At 40.9% G+C, this 20,489-nt stretch overlaps 2 protein-coding genes and 1 non-coding gene across 3 annotated transcripts in view; 1 reads left to right on the plus strand and 2 right to left on the minus strand.

Moving 5' to 3' along the window:
- Positions 1–6,671: 6,671 nt before the first annotated feature.
- On the minus strand, positions 6,672–6,745 carry trnat-agu (transfer RNA threonine (anticodon AGU)). Its single transcript has one exon. It is a non-coding gene; the product is annotated as a tRNA-Thr (tRNA).
- Positions 6,746–9,766: 3,021 nt separating this feature from the next.
- On the minus strand, positions 9,767–14,826 carry leo1 (LEO1 homolog, Paf1/RNA polymerase II complex component). The gene is made up of 14 exons (XM_008310462.3): positions 14,592–14,826; positions 13,682–13,833; positions 13,279–13,568; positions 12,944–13,152; positions 12,460–12,564; positions 12,276–12,370; positions 12,008–12,156; positions 11,726–11,810; positions 11,513–11,607; positions 11,290–11,424; positions 10,767–10,902; positions 10,453–10,642; positions 10,254–10,357; positions 9,767–10,062 (listed from the first exon to the last, which is right to left on the minus strand). The coding sequence occupies exons 1-14, from the start codon at positions 14,647–14,649 to the stop codon at positions 9,946–9,948; spliced, it is 1,920 nt and encodes a 639-aa protein (XP_008308684.1). The 5' UTR covers positions 14,650–14,826; the 3' UTR covers positions 9,767–9,945.
- An 800-nt stretch (positions 14,827–15,626) lies between these two features.
- The window catches only part of tmod2 (tropomodulin 2), a 15,936-nt gene continuing 11,073 nt past the window's right edge, over positions 15,627–20,489 (plus strand). The window contains exon 1 of the mRNA XM_008310501.3: positions 15,627–15,781. The gene's annotated coding sequence lies outside the window, so the exon portion shown is untranslated. The remainder of the gene's footprint in view (positions 15,782–20,489) is intronic.

Raw genomic sequence — 20,489 nt, forward strand, 5'->3', positions numbered from 1 at the left:
ACAAAATTAGCCATCTTGTAAAAGTGGACACCAGGGGGCAGACTGAATAGAGGAGTGCCCCACCAAGTGGTAACTAAAGTAGCTGTAAAAACAACTACATTTCAGAAAAAGAGCCACCATTGTTATCATTGTACAACCATTCCAAGCAGCCCGTGACCTAGTGGACCCTTTTTCCACTAGGCCACGGGCTGCCTGCAGTGGGCCGCGGGCTGGGCCCCACCCCACAGGTCTCGCCTCGTTTCCACCGCGCCGCGCTCCCCCTCCAGTGGGCCACGGGCTGCCTGCAGTGGGCCACAGGCTGGCCTACACCTGAGAGCAAATACTGCTTATACCTCAACTAGAATATTTTGTACAGAATTTCACGAGTTCAATCTATTCTTTTATGTATATTGTAATGAGACATGATTAAAACATTTAATTTAAAATGAGAGGAATTTAGAGGAAAAAATACATATATTTAAGCACCATTTGAGAATAACATTTAATGTGTTCCTGAAAGGCCTTGTTGTCAGTAGTGCCTCAGTGTTAATCACAGATGCAGTATGTACTGTATACAGGAGACGCTCTATGTACGACCTCCTCGACCAATGGCGTTTTTCGTAGTTACATTTCCTCATCTCCCATAAATTCAAGTCTCCATCATTCTGACGTACAGCGTTCAAATAAATTTCCCACAGGAACTAGTAAGCGAGTGGTGTGGACAAATAGGTTGTCACGTGGCGCTGGAAGATGACTTTATTCACATTTACAAAATATTGGATTGTGCTGCATTCACTTTCTTTTTTGTTTTTTTGGTTACATTTTGCCCCTCTTGATGTTACTACTGTGTTAGCGTACACCAGTAAGATATTTACTTATCTACAGTATGTGAGTTCCAACTTACGGCAAACATTGAGTTACATTGTCAGTATGTGAGTTCCAACTTACAGCAAACATGGAGTTACATTGCGCCGTAGGAACGAAACTGCGATGTAAGTCGAGGACCCCATGCTGATGTCATGTACTTAACGAAACTGCGATGTAAGTCGAGGACCTCATGCTGATGTCATGTACTTAAAAAACCCTCTTATCAGGCAAAGTACTTTAAATTCTCTTTTGATGCAGGATTATATCCGAGCCGCTTCGATAGCTTTGTTTTTGCAACCTGAGTTTTCAACCCAATTGCTTCTTCTATTGTTTACTCACACTACATGTACACTACTCTGTGAACCCCGGGGCTCAACCAGAAAAACATGTTGTTCCCAGTGAAGTTGTTCTTCCTGTAGAGTTCGTGGACTGAATGTGCCGGGCTGTGATTGCTTAAATGATGATGAAAAAGAAAATTCCTCCACAAATCTCCGTTACCTCGCAGCACAATCCTCTTAACTGATTAAAACTCGCAGTCTCATGCAGCCAGCCACAGGTCAGCTGCTTATCTGTCTGCTGTTGGTTATGGAACAAACTGCTTTCAACAGCAACTGCAATTTCTTACTTTGTTCACAGATGGTGTAAAAATGAATGGTAAATATGTGCAGTGATGAGATGTTTACTGTTCATACGCAGCTCCCTGCTGTCATATGTGCAGTGATGAGATGTTTACTGTCCATACGCAGCGACCTGGTGTCTGTCATCGCTAAAGAAGATGAAAGTGGGTTGGACCACAAATGTCAGAGGCCAACAAAGGTATTTATATATCAACCATTTCAGTGTAAACTCAGTGTTTCCATCAGAGAACTCTTTTAACGCTTTGACACCAGGTGACAACCTGATTCCTGTCTGGTCTAGACTGGAATGTTCTTTTAGTTTTGTGGAAAGACCAAAATCAGATGGATCGAGATCAAAACCTGCTGCAAAGCTTCAGTAACACTGAAACAGGTTTCCATCCGAGTTTGTTCAAATGTTTTATGATTGCCTTGATTTGAAAGTGGTTCTTTGCAAATCAAGGCATGTGTGACATGGTTCTCTGCATGATACAAAAAAAAGAAAAGTTTTCTACATAATTCTACTAAGGCTAAGGCCAATGATGGAATTATTGATATGGAAAATGTCAAGAAAAATATCAAAAGTTTGATCGATCAGATACTCAGGATTAGTATTGGTCCCAAATTGGTCAAAATATCAGGGGTTAAACAAACAACTATAGCCTGTCCGATATGACACCTAAACCCAAATGTTAAACTTAACTTTGTGCAACATGCTATAAACTAAGACACTAACGCTGAAGGAGAGAAGAAGGTATCGGACAGACATCGATGTCAGCAGATACTCCAAGTTGCAATGTCCGTATCGGAAAAACAGTGGCTGGGAGAACATGTCAACACACAGTCCCTCAAAGCCTCTCACAGTTTGACAGTTGTTTCCAGTCAGTCGTCTGACCAGTGGTTGAAGCCACACACTGAGATCCTGCAGTGTCTGCCAATAAGAAAACGTCTATCGACTGTGTATTGTACGTGGATATGCTGCCCATGCATTAAAATACATTAAAAATGTATATGCATATATACTGTATCGTTTTCACGTTATAGGCATTAATAGGAACAGGTTAGAGTTAGGGTTTGGGCTGTAGGAAGGTTGAACACCAGTGTAAGTCACTGCACAGTCCTAGTAAAAATAGCTGCATGAATTGAATGTGTGTGAGTGTGTGTGTGTGTGTGTGCGAGAGAGGGAGAGAGTGTGTTTGGCCTCTATCTAATGTTCCCATTTAACCAATGCTCTATTTGTGGAAGTAACCATAGTGATGTCATGGAAAAGGGACGGGCGGATGTGTCGATACCAATTGGACAGACAGATGGACGAATAGAAAGAGGAAGCAGAGGATTCTGGGAGCTCAGGCCAGATCAAAGGCCAGACACCAAACTCCTGTCAATGCTCTGAGGCTCAGAGTCAGATTTGCATGTTGCCAAACATTCCTGACATACACCACTGGGGCTGCTGCGTAGGGTTTCTCCTGCTTTTCTGTGCAGACCATTACATCATCTGCTGTCTGAGGCAACAACAACAACTACACCGGGTGTGAAACCTTCACAGCAGTGAGAACAGAACAGGACAGAACCTGCTCGGTGCAGAGAAGATGGCTGCAGTAAGCAAACATCAAATGAGGAAAATTTGAACAGAAAGCATCAGCTGACTGTTCAGCTGACCGTGCACTGCGGCTGCTAATGCTGATGCTGCTTGTACAAACAGAAGGAAAGCCAGTGAAGTGGGAACATTACTGTAAATAAACCATGACGAGAACGACAAAAAAAAAAACCTGCAAGGCAGAATGTAAAGCCAGGCCTAATCAACTGTTTTACTATCTACCAGCTGAGGTCGGATCCAGTCTGAGGTCGGATCCAGTCTGAGGTCGGATCCAGTATTTTAATTTTGTCTCTTTTTCCCAGTTGTTGAAATACTTCTTTGCTAATTAGTCCTAAAGTGACATCAACATTATAAATCCTTCAGCGTATTCTCACTCCTGGATTGGATCTCTGTGTACATGTCCCGCCTTCTAGCCAACAAACAAAGCTCTGATTGGCTCTCACCATCATTTGTTTCTTCAGTTTTCCTAGACAAACTCAGCGCAGTTTGGAAACGGACAGATTTTTAAGTCATGTTTTGCATTGATACATTTTCATCATCGTCACGGACAGATTTTTAAGTCATGTTTTGCACTGATACATTTTCATCATCGTCATTTCTCCCCACATCAACAACTTCCTGTTTAGTTTTGCACTTTGTTTTTGTTCTAGAGAAGAAGGTCATTGATTATTGAATTATTTGTTGATGAACCTGGGTATCAGTATTTACATTTGAAATTATGGAATCACTTTGGGTTAAACATTCTTATAATTAACAAACTTGGCAACCGTGCTCAGCTGCAGTGTAGTTATAACAACTCCAGGTGGACTTGTTCAGCTGGTTTAGGAACTGATTTTTTTTAATAAGCAATCAAATCTCAATTAAACAGAGAGAACATCACCCAGTGTCCTCGGACATTTGGAAATGGAACATTAATTTTCTTCTTCATTTCATTTGGTCCAAATAAGAAAGCTATAAAGTGTTTTCTATGCCAGCTGCTGTGATCTATGTTAGGCAGGTAGGGGTCAGTATTAGTGGCCTCCACTGTACTTGTGAATCACACCGGGATCTGAAATTTCACAGGAGAAAAATATGGGTCGAGCTCTCGTCCACACTTCACCTCGGGACATTTGTCTGGACCTCAGTGTGTGTGGAAAACTCTCTGGTTTTTCTGTCCTGTCATTCCAGTTCCTCCTACAGCACTGGTCTACATGGGCTTGGTGCCATATTTAAAAGTGTCCAACAATACGATGTGGAACCAGAGCAGCAATTTTGGTTGAACAGCTGAATCACCAAACATCCTGATCAATCAAAGACCTGCATCGTATAATGATTCACAGCAGCTCTCCTTTCTAAACAAACGTACATTTAAATTTGCGACAGACTGTTCAACAAATGTTAGCTCACTTTGGCCCATACCTTAGACTGCTTTTTAAATTTTGGCCCCTCAAGTTTGTAATCTGTTCCTAGCCTTTACCTCTTAGCATTGAGGTCACTTTGGTGAAAAGAAATGCCATAAAACCGATAATCCAGTTTGTCTCCTCGCCTCACCGTCATTAACAGTCATTATGGAGATTTGATACATTTAATCCTGCAACATTCTATCTTACATTCACATCTGACACAGATTTTGGCGTCACTCTCTGTGCTCTTCGTCCACGCTGTTGACACATTTGGAAGGCTTTGTAATTCCTGAAAACGTGTTGCTCCGTATTGTTCCACATGTGCAGCTGATTACACATGAAGCCGGCGTCAGGCCAGAGTCAGAAAGTGTGTCACGTCTTTCTCTGCTCTGTTAACCTTTTGTCTTCCAGTGAGGATCAAACAGATGCTGTATTGTAAAATGACCTAATGAACCTCCATCCCTGTTAAAAATAATCACCAACGTACATGATAACTGTTGGAACAGTGTGCATCGGTAACAGGCGTGAAAATAGTGACCGCGTGTGTAATTATGTCTGGTTAAAAGAAAATGCTGTCATGTTCTGTGCACAAGACAAGAATAGGTGTTAAAGCAGTGTCACGACTGGGACACCGGGGGTCAGCGTGCCCTTTGCTGTGTCTCCGAGGGGTCGTGTTCTTAGTCTGTGGTGGAACAGTTGACGGCAGCCATGTTGTTACCAATTAATCCATGTCCCTGAGCAGAACATGCTGACCCGGTCAGGCAAAAACCCAATAATGAATCATTACACTCGCATACGTGTTTGTGTGTTTGTGGGTTGTGTGGAATCATTACACTCGCATACGTGTTTGTGGGTTGTGTGGTTGTACGGTTGTATATAGTTAAGACTTTTTTTTTATGGGGACATTGTCTTTATGGGGACATTTTCCCGGTCCCCATTGAGATAAAGTTTATTTTAAGGTTTAGTTTGGAGTTAGCCGGTCCCCATTGAGATAAAGTTTATTTTGAGTTTTAAGGTTTAGTTTGGAGTTAGGAATAAAGTTAGGGTCAGATTGCTCGGTTTTAAGTAGATTTGTTTTGAGTAATAAATGGTTAAGGTTAGGCTGTTGTGCATGTGTGTGTGTTGAACCTGCTTGTGCGTCAGGGAAAGTATCTCCAGGTCAGTGTCATGTGTGAGAGTTTAAGGATCCTGTGGTGAGACCCATATTGTGTTTCTGTTTTATTTATTGGCCTCTTACGTAAGCAGCAGCAGGGAAAGGGACCGAGGCAGTCGGGGCTAAAGGGCACTGAGCAGCGGAGCACGGTCACGGCTCAGACCCTGGACTGGATTTGGTTTTGTGTTGATTTTTAATTTTACTTCTTAGTTTGAAATCTATATACATTTTGGCTGTACTACTATCTATTTACCAACTGTTAAAATTTGACATTTGGGGTTTTGTTTCTTTTTACTTTCCATTGCTCCCTTCTCCTGTGGTCATCACCGACCATCTGCCTGTGTGATTTGCTAGAGGTTTATACCAGACCCCAGACCTCCCCACCCCCATATGACCAGGCTTAGGACCAGTTCTTTGCTGGGCTTTTTGGGGAAATATATTGTCCAATATTTTCAGTGATTGTTGGGAAACTTTGCACTAAATTTGTATATTCCAGTTTTGGAGTTTTAATTTTTTGTCTGTAGAAAACATTTGGGAACAAATTTAAATTGCAATATAGTTTATAATAAAAAAGGAACAAGGGATAAAATAGATGTTAAAGAAGATGAAAAATTGTTTAAAATTAAAATAAAACATATTGTCGACCTGCACACGATATGATTGGTTCAAAGACAACAACACACTGACACAGAGATATCATTAGTGTGAAATGAACGCAGACAAAAGAAGAAAGAGAACACAGTGACTTTAATTACCAGAGGATCAGATTAGAACAGGTGAACCCAGGATTCAGGTCTGACACACAACTGAACTCTGTGTCAGTGATCAGGTCAGAACCCTGTGTCAAATCAGAGTTTCACATGATTTTTTTACAGAAAGTCAAATCTCGTCAAATGCATTGAACTAATTCATGAAACCTGAACTTGGTTGATCCCTTAGTTGGAAACTTCTTGTGTTAACAGCAGATCTGCTGCACCGCGCTGCCCCTGACAGGTACCAAACATGTGGTTCCTCTGGGAATCTAACCCAGGACTCTGTTTCCAAGGCAGGCACGCTAACTGCTACACTATGGAACCAAAAGGCACTGCTGGGATTTGAACCCAGGATCTCCTGTTTACTAGACAGGCGCTTTAACCAACTAAGCCACAGCGCCTGATTTGTACAGATGTAGAAACAAGAAACCATTCACACCTGCATTCACACCTGTGGTCAATTTAGTGTGAATAATAATCTGATCCTGCATGTTTTTTAACAGGAGTAAAAACATGCAGGAACCTCAGGGAATCGAACTGTTGATCTTTTCACTGTAAGGCAAATGGGAATAACCACTTTTTAGCCATGCAACCCCATGCAATAAGATTTTTTTTTAACAAGAAGCAAGATAATAGACTGAGCTATTTTAAGATTTCATGTTGTAATTAGGAATGTCCAATATTTGACGATATGTCGATATTGTCCAAACGCACAATTTCCAAATCCGATATCAACGGATACATGCAGCCATTTTGCAGCCCAGAAACCTGTGCGGCCAATGTGTTTTCGTGGTTTTCATTATCGGAGTAAAGAACTGATAACAATTTTACAGACGTTACATAATTGTGCTAATATTGGCCAATAGTATTGGACAGTCGATATTATTGGACATCAGTAATAATAATAATAGTAATAATAATAATAATAATAATAATAATAATAATAATAATAATAATAATAATAATAATAATAATAATAATAATAATAATAATAATGACAGTTTGTTTTAGTGACTTAGGTTTGAACTGAATGATGAGAAAACAGAAAACCATTTTTTTCCTAAGAAGATGCAGGGTGGTTGGGGGTGCTGAACTGCTGCAGCCCTCCCTTCCCCTTTGTTCATTCGCCTCAAGTCAGTGCTGACTTTGTGTAGCAATTCCTCCCCCTTCACCTCCCATCGTCTTCCCTCTCAACTCCCCACTGTGTGGTAGGGGGTTTACATAACCCACTGCAGTCTGAAGGAGAACGCAGCGCAGGCTGAAGACACCAGAGACACGCCACGTTCACACCCAGCAGCATCTAACAGTTATGCCACATGTCATTTGAGGGTAAACATGTGCCGGAATGAGGAGCAGCAGGAGATAAACATGTATGCACAAGATTCAGCCAAGCCCCCGCTCACCCCCGCCTTAAGGAAATGTTATAAACGATTAAAACCAGATTTTTAAAATTTAATAATGCACTTCATTCATCCACGGTTTTCACTCTCCAAATGACTTCTGCTTGTTTTCTACTGTGTTTACTTCACATTATGAACCAGGCATTTTCAATGTGGTCCAGATCTGCACTGCAGTCAGGCCAGTCGACCCCTGAACCCCAGGTCTGTGGAGCCAACTCATTGTAATTTGTGCAGAATGAGGTCTGTCATTGTCCAGATGAAAAAAAGTACTTTAAGTTCCTTAAAAAAGACACTAAAGATTCACCAAGTACTTTAAGTTCCTTAAAAAAGACACCGTGCCATGTCAGCGTATTTGCTGAACCAGTGGTTCCCAAGGTAGGGTAGGGTCACTGGTTCGATTCCTGGTCTTTCTGAATGGCATTTGTACTAGGGTACTCTGGTTTTCCCCAACGGTCCAAAAACATACAGACTAGGGATTCATTGAGTTGGACACCTTAAACTGACCATAGGTGTGAAAGTGAGTGTGAAAGATGTTTGAGACTGGCTCCAGTTAGAGGTCTTTAGTGTCAGTGGGCCGGATCACGGTGTGTGTTTTTGTGACATATGAAGGTTGTTGTCAGGAGAGAGAATGCTGACATTTGGTGAGACTTTCACCTAACCACTCTGTTAGTCTGTTAGTCATCCAGTTCTGTCCGGAAAGTGCTGGGAGTGAGGTCCAACTCAAGAGCTGTTATCTATCCATGGGAACCTGGCTGACCGGCGGCTGAGAGAGAGACAGAGTGCGTCATCCAGACTTGAATCAGTAACCTGGTCTGTTGTTCTCTTCATTCCACTTCACAATCGGCTGCTGTCTAACAACTGGAGCTCTGACGTGTGAAACCGTGGTGGTAGATTCTCCAGTTTCAGCTCGTAACCTGCTGTTAGCTGTAATAACACAGCTGAATTTAGTCTCCCTGGTACTTTTAGGTCTCTGGCTCTAGCAGATATTTTGGTCTTTGTAGGGTTTTTTTTTGTGCGTGTCTTTGGGTGGCGAGATGGCCATAGTGTTTAAATTTACAGCAGACACTTTTACATTTACAAAATAATACAGAACAATCAAAACTGTCATAGAACACAGGGTTTGTTTGACCTTAAAGCTGCTTTTTTTTATCTTGACCACTTTTCTTTTGTATAACTACTGGGTGCACTTGTCTCAAATAGAAGTTAGAAATATATACTGTAGTATATACATATATGTATGTGTATTTTCACATTAAAATATATAAAGTATATATTTTCTTAATAAATGTATACACACAAAATAAAAACAAAATATATAAACATATACATGTGTATGTATATATGGACACACATATGTTCATATGTTTGTCTCTCTCTATATATACACGTGTATACACATATGTTCATATGTTTGTCTCTCTATATATATACATGTATATACATTTAAACATATATACATATATTAAACATAAACATATACACATATATTTAAAGTGGGACCCTTCAGTCATACGTGTGTCGAGAATCCAGCTGTTTTGAATCCTTCAGACATTAAGGAACCATATTAATAAAAGTTACATATATTCTGTGTTAAAAATACCCGCTTCTCATCAAAGAACTTGAGAAATACTTTGTTTGTCCTTAGTCAATCTTGATATACAGTAGCTGTGACCTCATGTTGGGGCACTGAGGTTAACTGTAGTAGAATCTGCCCTCACAGCGTTTCACCTCCTTTGTGTTGAATGTTAAAGCCTCTAATCTCCTGTTCCTCCTGTCAGGTGAGTTCACACTCAGCTTCTACCTGAAGCAGTCTTTAGTTAGTTTAGTTTAGTTAACCTTTCCATAATAAATACCTAGAATTAGGTTTGAACCTCAGAACTGTGACAGTCAACTCTACTCCTTGTTTTCATCTACGGTTGGAAATCCTATTAGCTCAACAACGGGGTGGATTTCATAACCTCACAATGGTGTAATTCATGAGGCTGGTTTAAAAAAATAAAAACACAAAGGTGATTTAGAATGGTCGGTTACATAAGAAAAAAAAACAACTTTATTTTCTCACCCCTGCATACAACGCAGACAACACTCACCCACTCACAGCTCAGGAAATATACAAAACAGGACGTGGCTGCTCATATGTCATGTGTTTAAGCCACTGTTAATTCAGAGAATGGAATTAAAAAAAAAAAAAAAAAGATGATTTACTCGTCGTCCTCTTCCTCCTCATCCTCCTCATCACTGATGACATATTTCTTGGCCTTCTTGGTTGTCATCTCCTCGTCATCTTCTGCTTTTCTCTTTCCTGATTCTTCAAGTTCCTGTGGAAAACCAAAAGAAAGTACAAACACTCTGTCACTGTCACAACTAGTTCTTTTCTGGAACACTCGTTTGATGATGAGGGAGTTTTACTCCTGTTCAGTTTCTCTGGAGGATGACGAGGCTTTCAAGCCTCCCACATTATCCTGCACCGCACTGCCCCCTGTGTGTACGTGGTGGATGGTGCACCTACCTCATCACTGTCCAACTTCTTGGCTTTCATCAACCTCTGGGTCCTGTCGTCATCCGAGCCCTCGTCGCTGTCATCGGAGGAGTAGATTCTTGCCCCTCGCTCTCCTGGATGAAAGAAAAAACGTTTATAATTAATATGTATTTATTTAATTAGAAAAACAAAATCTCACAGAGAGTGAACAGTAGTTTGAAGAGCTGACCTCGTAGACCTCCACCCTTGTACCCTCTCTTGATGGCTGCCAGACTGATGGCCTCCTCGCCTTCTTCCTCATCGTCGTAGCGGTCGGGCTCCAGGTAGCTGCTGCTCAGGCCTCTCTGGTGCTGCTTCTCCCTCATCCTCCTCTGCTGGGACTCCCTGCGGATGGAGGCTCTCAGCCGCTCCTCCTCTTTCTGTCAAATGATTTTAACAAGCTTTGCTCCATTAATTATTGCATTTAAACTTTTAGTTTTCTACTGACACAAACTCAACAGCACAGACAGACAGACGGACAGACACAGTGTGAGAGTTTTTCACCTTAATCATTTCATTGCGATGCGACTCTGGATCTCGTCCTGCCATGGGCAGGATTCTGATCTTCTGTGTCTTGGAGCAGCGGTCAGCCAGAGACAGGGTCATCTTCCTGTGGGTGGCGCTGTCTGTGGAGTGTGGCCTGGAAATACATAAGGAAAAACAATTAGTTTTAAATTATCTAGAGAGAATACAGTTATAATACTTTTATTTCAGCTGCTCACGACTCCTTTCTAATGAAAATCAACTGAAAATTGGCCTGTTCTTAAAGTAAGGGGCATGCCCCTTCAGAGGACGCAGTACTATTGCAGAGGACCGGACAACAATGCAAATTATTCTCTCTTTCTATATTTTCAGTGAGGAAATTGCACTGACTTTAAATTTTACTTTAAGGTTTGAACCAAAAACTTTGAATGTGTGGCAGAAAGAGTTCAGGAACCACTGCAGTAGGACAGAACGAAACACAGCTGTGATTGGTGTGATGGAGTCAGACTCGTTGTAACACTACAACTAGAGGTCAGTCCATCACCTGAAGGTCAGCTTGGTCTTGAAGACGGCCTGTCCCTGCAGTCCAGTACCCTGTCGGATGAACAGGTGGTTGTGGTCTCCCTGAAGAGGAGCTTTGTAAACGTCAAACACTTCGTTCCCCAGGTGGAGGGACATGCTGCAAATAGCACAGGTCAGGTCACTGAGCACATCCTGCCCACAGTACAGTACAGTGTCAACATCGTCCGCACCGACGTGACGCTCACCTGCCGTCGGACCATTTGACGATGCGTGCGTTGCTCTCTCGTGTCTCAATTCCCTCCTCGTCCCTCTTCACCCTCCACCTGATCGTATTCTCCACCTGAGAGGAAACAGAAACAAACTCTGATCCATCACAGACAGAATCAGGACCTTCCAGATGTCCAGATATATACAGATAACAAACACAGTCACACACAGATGTGTGGTGAAATACATGCCTTCAGTTTGAGTCTGGTCCTTCCTTCTTCATCCAGCATTTCTTCATCCTCAAACTCATCCTCATAATATTGAGGGTCAAAGGGTCTGGAGCCAACGAAGAAATTCAACAAAGAAAAGAAAAGTGTATATATATTATATATATAATATTTTACTCCATTTTAGTTTTATATATATAATATTTTACTCCATTTTTGTTTTCTTCGTGGACTAATGTTTTTGTCGAAAAAATTTTAATCTGGCAAAATTCACACTGTTATTAAATGACAGTATTGTGTTCTGACCTGGGTTCTACAGACAAGAAGTTGGGTAGTTTGACAAAGTACAGGTCAGATCCCAGGTCTGTGCTGACTTTGGGGATCTCGACTTCGATACGTGTCTCAGGGGCTGGCTCCTCTTCCGCATGCTCCCCCTCCATCCCGTCCTCCATGTCCTGAACAGAAACAAACAGGATGACATTGAAAGTCTCTCTGATTCAAAGACTGTTTAAATCGACCTCCTCTGTGTGTGGGCTTCACAGCCATAACAGTGTTAGTGTTTGGTGTAATGTACCAGAGGCTGGCCTGGGGTCAGTGGCTTCTCTGCATCACTGTCTGAGGAGATGTCATCAGCTTCTCCAAACAGGTCATCTGCTGCTGTTTTCTTCACTGTGGGACATTAACAAACAATGAGTGATGTCATAAACCAACAAAATATATATTTATTAAATTCACTCTTCTTTATAAACATTTTTTACCCTTTTTTGTCCCAACATCACTGTCAGAGTCTGAGTCAGATGCAGCTTTTGCTTTGGTTTTCTGTCTGATGAAATCATCTTCACTGTCACTGCCCTTTGCAGACTCTGAAAATGGATATCACAAAGTGCAACAACAATATATTAATCATTGAAACAGATTTTTTTATTTTATGAACTTTATTGATTCCAAACTGGAGAAATTCTTGTGTTAACAGCTGATGCTGCAACAGCCTGCCCCTTGGAGGCGCCAAGTATGTGGTTCCTGTGGAAAAGACTCTCTCCGTGAAAGGCAGGCGTGCTAACTGCTACACTACAGAACCACCATAATTAATGCATTTTGATGCAGTTCGTGTCCAATATCCATGCAGACTCTGAAAATGGATATCACAAAGTGCAACAACAATATATTAATCATTGAAACAGATTTTTTTATTTTATGAACTTTATTGATTCCAAACTGGAGAAAACTACATGCCATCAGTACCTGACTTCCTGTTCCTCAGCCCCTCGTCATCAGAGTTCTCCTGTTCTTCATCAGAGTAATGACGTTTCTCCTCCTCGTCCTCTGATTGGTCACTCTTGACCCCCCTCTCCCACTTCTCATCATCTGACTGGTTCTCCCTGCCAGAAGCTTCTGCATCTGAGTGAGGGGTTCCTGGTGCTGACTGTGGTGTCCCAGGGTCACTATGAACACTGGTTTAATGAAACAACATGCTAATGAATGAGTGTGTTTGGAAGAAATTGGTATGAGAAAAATGGATTCTTCCTCATAATAACACATGGTTTATAAGAACATCCCAAGTTGCCGTGTTTTTGTACCTTCTCTCTGAGTGAGCACTGCCCCTCTCAGAGCGAGGACTCCCTGCTCCAGACATCCCACTGCCGCCTGGACTTCCGGCATCAGAGTGGTGTCCCCTGTCCTCGTCGTCTTCGTCCTCGTCTCGGTGGCCTCGTTCTGAGCCACTGTGCTGTTCTGCATCAGAGTGATCGTTTTCACCCTGGTCTGAGTGCACGCTGGCGTCTGACTGGTTCCCTGATCGTTCTGACTGGTTGTCGCTGCCGCTGTGTTGACTGTGCTGTTCATCCTCGCTGTCGTCACCAAACAACTCCTATGAATGAGTCGGTGATGTAATAATGTACGAAGTCAGGGTCATACTGGGTTTATATAAGAATCTGACAGCAGTTTTTAGGACTTAGGTTTATTTAGAATTTTCACACACACCTTATTCATACTGGCCTTTCCTGCCTCCTGGCCATCGTCTTCGTCTTCATCATCATCTCGTTCCCTCTCACTCTCACTGCCACTGCCAGAGGCGTTGCTGCCAGACATGCGCCTCTCCGGCTCCGAGTCAGAACCGGACCCAGACCCAGACTCTGGAACACAGAAAAGAATGAAGACCTGCACTTTAATTAGGTCATAGCAGATATTATATCACAGTCCTGTCTCATTTAAAGAAATGTAGTTGTTTAAGATAATGTTCATATGCTAAAACAAATTCAAGTAATACTACCTTCACAGCTAATGATGTGAATAAGTTTTGGTGCATTTCGATTGGCAATATAATAAGGAAGAAATTTGATTCCAAATGTGAACTTTAGAGACCCGGCGGCAAACTTTGTTTTTATCGTTGTTGGAGTTGTCAATACTGCGTCTACTGGTAAAGAAAGTCGTTTTAAAATGGTAGCGACGGACATTCACAGCACCACCAGTCTGTCATTAATAATACACAATACTAGTAAATATAATTTCCCCAGTTATATGCTTGAATATATTCTGATTATAGATCGTAAACTGTAAGAGCTTAACTGTATCGATATTTTACATTGGAGTTACACGGCACGGCCACAAAACAAAATGAAATAGACAAAGTGACAAACAACTGGATTTAAACGTTTCTTAAATGTATAAAGCCATTAAATCGGTTACAAATTTGAACAAAAATAATCACCAAAAGGCAGAAGTATACCAGTGGACACTGAGGATTAGCGTGGCGGGATACGGTACACAATGTCTGGATGTTACTTTAGCCGATCACACTTATTGTCATACAAAGCACTCTCTGATTTGCATCGCCGTAAACTTGCAAACGTTCATAAGAGCTCGGCTTTACAGTGCTGAAATCCACGCTCACCTCGCTGCTCATTGTCGCTGTCTCCATCACTGCCGAACAATTCATCCATATCCGCCATGTTTCTGCAGCGAGAGTAAACACTGACCCCGGAAACGGAAATAAAAACTAGTGTCAGAAAAATGTTTTGTTTCCGGTATATGCCAAGCTTAAGCCGTTGATGCAATGAGTCTTTTTGTCCACAAGGTGTCGATTGTTGTAAAGTGAAACTGAATTATGACGTGAAGTATCGAGGCGAACTAAAAGGATCCCGTGAAAATATTTAAAACATTTTATGTAAATTAGTGAATTAGCCGTACAGTAATGAAAGTGTTTGTATTTTCAGCTGATAATGTATCTTCTATTTGCACCAATCAAATCTGTTTTTAACCCCCCATTAGTTAATTAGCATCCATCATTTGATATCAGCATTGGGTTACAGATATGTGTTTCAGCAGCCACTTCTCAAAGATTGTGGGCTACATGCAAGGCATCTCCTTTCACCTGAATTTAAAAGGCTAACATGAAATTCTATCTCATCTCCGCCTTTGTGTTACACAGCATACTGTAGGGCAAAAGGAAAATCCAACTGTGTGATTGTTTCATTGTTTATTGACTGTTGTTTCTCCCTGTAATTTTTTTTTTCTTTTTTCCATCTACCTGGTGTTTTTGTATTAAAATTCTTCAAATATGTTTTCAAAAACTTGTTTCATTTTTTGCTACAGTCAGGTTATCAATTTAATTTATCTTTTGATTTTTGTACAGAATTTTTGCGCCAAGCTTTAAATATTTCTATCTTAGTTATCTTAATAATTTTTCCAAATAAATGTGGCTTAAAAGTAATTTTATAATTGAAAAGGTTTTTGTAACACAAAGAACAAACACATCTAATTAAAGTCCAATCCTAAGACACCCTAGGCCAAAATCTGTTTTATACAGTACAGTATAAAGTAAAATACAGAGTTCCTTGCCGTACTCTCTGTATTTTATTTTATTTTATTTTATCCGTTGGTTTCTTTTAACAAGGCGGACCTTCCTGGACTTGCTGTCTATTGGCTGGTTCTGACGTCAGTCGCAGGACGCTCCACTGCACTCTTCCTGTGTTACCGCCCTTGGGTTCAGTCAGTGAGAAACCAGGCACGGAAGAAACTGCATTTCATCCTGAAGGACTGTCTCTGTTCTGGAGAGTCTTAACTCGGTGTCCCAAGTTTCAGGTAAGAAGACTTACGGCACAGATAGACGTAGCGGGTAAATAATGTGTTTGCGTTTTCTACGCTGTCACTCCTGCTGACCTGTCATGCCAAAGTAAGCTAGCGTCTTGACTCATCCGCAAAGGCTAACGTGTTAGCGTCTATCTGTCCGCACAGGGCGGGCTGGAAGCACCCGACTCCTGTAGCCCAGTCACCGCAGGACATGTCCCATAAACTGCTTCTTTTTTTGTCTATTAAACCTGCCTGCCTGTCTGTCTTTCCAGAACATGTAGTTGGCGGTATGTCTTTCTGTGTTGAAGCCAACTTTTAATTACATGTTTTTATATACACGCATGTTTCGCCCGGGTTTCAACCTTTCACAAAGTATTTGGGTCATTTAATTAATAATTAATAAGTTCTCTATATATAAATGTTCGGATGAAATCTTGTGTTATAGCCACAGCAGCAGCGGTATTGCCTGAGGTTGAGCCAGTATTTTTACTTCGTCATTGTTATTACAAATTTGTTTTGTTGTCTAAAATAAAGTCAGTTCCACTACTGTAACAATTAGTGGAATCATAGAAAAGTTAGTCTTTTTAATGGGTCATTGGGAGCAAGGTGTTGACATCATTATTTGCTCTGCCCTCTGTGTGAATTTTCTCTTTTTTGTTCTTTGATAAAGGTCAGTTCCTACATGTTTACCTAGGAAAAATAACTATTGGTACATGACAGTATACCAGCATTTTTAATCCAAGGAAATTTTAAAAAATGATGTAGGGCTATGGTTTATGATTATCTCATAGAAGAGTGACTGTTTCAAATATTTGCCCGTTTATCCAGTATACAGTGCCCTACAGTAAACTCTTTGCAGCTCAAAGCAGTTCCATATGACAACTAGTGAAGAACTGTTACACCCCAGACAAGTTATTACCCAACCACAGAGTCACATATAGTGACTAACAACCGTACACACCTATGGATAGAGACATCTTTATTAGTCATTTTGCATGGTAAGAATACACTAGCAGAGCAGTGTAAAAACACAGTATAATAATCTAATAAAGTAGCAAAAAGCCTGTGGCTGATTCTGATCTCTAAATAGAAACCTCAGGTGCCGTGAAGCGCAAAATATATTTTTATCCAAGGATGTGAGCATATGGTTTCAATTTTGTGGTGTATGTATCCAGAGGGTGTAATTACATTCGTCGCAGTACTGTTGGGATGTACATACAGTATTATGCCTCCACCCGTGTGTCACAAGCTAAATTACACAGCTCCTGTGTGTAAGGTAAATTCTCTAATCTCTGGCAACAGTTTTAGTATGATACAACTCAGTCTAGTCTAGTCTTGTTTAGTCTAGTCTAGTCTACATCTAGTCTACATCCATTAAGATGAAACTCCCTTGTCTGTGAGATAGCGCATGGATGTGTTCACATACTGTATATTCTCTCAGTGCAGAATGAAGGGTGTGGTCAGTGCCTTGAGGAAGGCTTCTGTATGGGGAAGTGGTTGTCTTTCAAAGCCTAAAGGCAGGTGGCTTTTCTAAAGCTGTGGAGCAGGTAGTCGTAACACCAGTGTGGAATGTCACGGTGACTGCTGACTGGGCAGATTTAGTGAAGATAATCAGACAATTTCTTTCCCACATTGATTGAATCTTGAATTCATCACCTCCAGGTTGGACTATTCTACTTCACCACTGACTGACTCCAGTGAAAAACTATCCACGACTCAGTAACAGCCTCTTTACAAATCTGACACGAGAGTATCAACGCCACCCCCCCGGCTTATAACACTTTATCATTATCTTTCAAAAAAGTTGTAAAAAGTTTTTGGTCACCTTCTGGGTAACCTTCCTCTGTCAGTCTCGTTTTTTTTTTGTTGTTTTTTAAGTATTGCACCATATATTGTGCCATATACTACATGGTGTTTTTTTTCTGCAGCAGAAGAAGGGTTTTCACACGCATACTTTTCACTTGAGAACACAAACCTGTTTGTTAGTGTCTAGTTTCATCCCACATGTAAAACAGTTCCTTAATGGAACAATGGTTGTTGTTTCTGTTAATCAGGGGCATCTGAAGGATTACATGTCTGAAGCCTTTGTTGTTTTTACTTCAACCCTTAAAGGGTGTGTTTATTCTCTGGATTAGGGTTGGTGTATGTGAACCCTGGTGTGGTTTCTTTGCTGGTGGGGGCCGTTTAACCATGTGTGAATGATACCATCCACACCTCAGTGTGCACCAGGCAAAAGGCCTCAGTCCACTTTAAAATGGTCCAGGTAATAAATCAAGGCCTTATGGACAAAAGAGTCATCCATCCAAACTAAAAACATGAAATGTATCCAAGATGAGAATTCAAATATCATGTGTCACTGTAAGAGTTGAAGGGTATGTTAACAGACAAAATAGAGCTGGTGCTTAAAATGGAGCTAAAACAAGTACATTTAGCTTAGCAGCTGGTATTGTTAAGAATGTACCATTGTTCCATTCAAATTCAGTAAAATCATATTCAAATGTTACCATACAGCATTATTGTTTTTTTTCTTTGCTAAATTTATCAACATGGCAACTAAAGAACAGTGGTGCTAGCAGTGGTCAACACTTTTCTGTCCTGTTTTTCCAAAGGCAATTACAAAATATAAGGTGCAACTGCAGAAAAAGTCAGGAGAAAAGTGCTTTATTATTCCATGTCCACGCTGCGATATCTTATCTGTCATGCTGCAGCAGCTGTAAATGTCCTGGAAAAGTCCTGGAAAAACTTCCAGGAAAAGAGTGGGGAGACTGGAGATAAATGTGGAAAGAAATTTTAAAATATTTGTCAGATAATTAACTGACTGTTAAAATTATATTCCAGTTCTTTACCAAAACACTGAATCTTCCATCTGTATGGATAAAACAGCTCTGATCAAACCGGTGTCAGATGGTCTTCATATTTTTAGACTAGCAGATGGAGAAACTGCAGATTCTGGTTCCTCATGTGTTAGATTGAGGCCATTCTAACTATAGTGCGTTATAGTGGCTTGTTACAGTGTAACAACCAACTGTGTTTCCTGTTTGCCTGACTGCTGCGTAATATCGTTGATGTAGCTTTATGCCCCACCCACCAAATGTTTGGAAGTTTTCTATTTTCTTTTGTGAAAACACCAGCGTTGTGGAACAGCTGGTGGACGACGCAGCTGCCTGAAACTTTTGCACAATTTGCATGCACTCTACTGCCTGTGATATCATAGATGACGGTTGCAAAATCTATCACAATAAATAATGCAGTGTATAATGAGTTATCATTATACAGAGGCCCAGCCTGTTACCCAAAGCACTGCAGTCTTTTTCACTTATTGAGAGCCACATTATTTTTGGTGATCTTGACACTCCCATGACCACAGAGTCCCCTGTAATTCCAGGGTTAAACAGTTGTGTTGTATTCATTTAATGGTTGCTTAGTTAGAGACCCCCTCTACCCTGGACCCCCCCAAACCTCCCGCCCCATTGGCTGTCATGCATACAATAATAAATAAAACTACTTCTTCTCGGTCAAGAAATTTGACTTTCTTATCGAAAAAATAATAAACAAAAAACTTGTTGTTAAACATGGCAATCAGTTGAGTATCAAGGTACTGAAGGTCCAATGTCATTTCCCAGCAGCAGTTTTGCCCAGGTCAAGTAAGAAAAGCCGACGGTGACAGAGGAGTACAGTTTGCTGTATTATTGGCTCTGAGCAGCTTGTTTTTGCTTTGAGAGATTGCCAGAGAGGAAAAGGGCGAAGGAGATCAATCAGATTGTACTAATGGATCCTCTCCATGTCTCCTCCTCACCCCACAGTAGTCTGCATGCACCATTACTCCCATGACTGCTCAGTCGAATTACCAGGCCCCGCTGAAAAACAGTGGCTGTTGACGTTAACACAGTGAAGTATGTTTCAGTTAAGCCCAGAGAGTTTTTGTGAAAGTGGAAAAATGCAGCAAATATAATTAATCCCAGCACAGGAGTGTGACTGTTTGACTTTTTCTGATTGTTGATTTTGGAATGACTGATTTCTCCTGGTATTTGGCATAAAGCAATGTTCTGCGCAAATTGATTTTGAAACCACGTTAAAGCAATTTTATTTGGATAGCTCAGATTCCCACAACACATTTTGACACATGAGTAATCGTGATTAGTTACAATCCCTGTTAATTAAAGGAGATTAATCGTGATTAATCCTCAGATACCACATGATTTTAATCAACTAATTTGACATATATAACTAAATCTAATTTCATGTATGACTTTCTCTAAGAGCTCACAGTGACTGAACTCCTTCACCACTGTAACTTGAACATCAGGGTCTCCTTTCTACTGTGGGACATTATATTCAAACGCTATGATTGAATCCATCAGTGTTGACATTTGAGCCCATCAACATGTTCTGGCCTGTGACTCATCTGTGGCTCTCCAGATCGTCTGCTCCTGTAGGGAAGTAGGGCAGTAGGATGATAAGGTGTGGACATTCATTAACCGTGAACAGAGCCTGGTTTGTGTAGACTCAGAACAAAAATACTGGTGTCACACTCTTCCCTGAATTCCTTTGCACGTCAGCCAGGCAGCTATAAGAAAGTGGTAGTTAATGTGGAAAGGCTGGGTTGAAATGGAGCTAAATTTTTGCTACTACAATTATTTTTTTAAATTTATTTTCCGGGACATTTAATGTTATTCACCTCTTGCTGTACATGAGGCCTCAAGACGAATTAAGTCACTGT

This window comes from Cynoglossus semilaevis, chromosome 5, assembly GCF_000523025.1.
Source record: "Cynoglossus semilaevis isolate Cse_v1.0 chromosome 5, Cse_v1.0, whole genome shotgun sequence".
NCBI lineage: Eukaryota > Metazoa > Chordata > Actinopteri > Pleuronectiformes > Cynoglossidae > Cynoglossus > Cynoglossus semilaevis.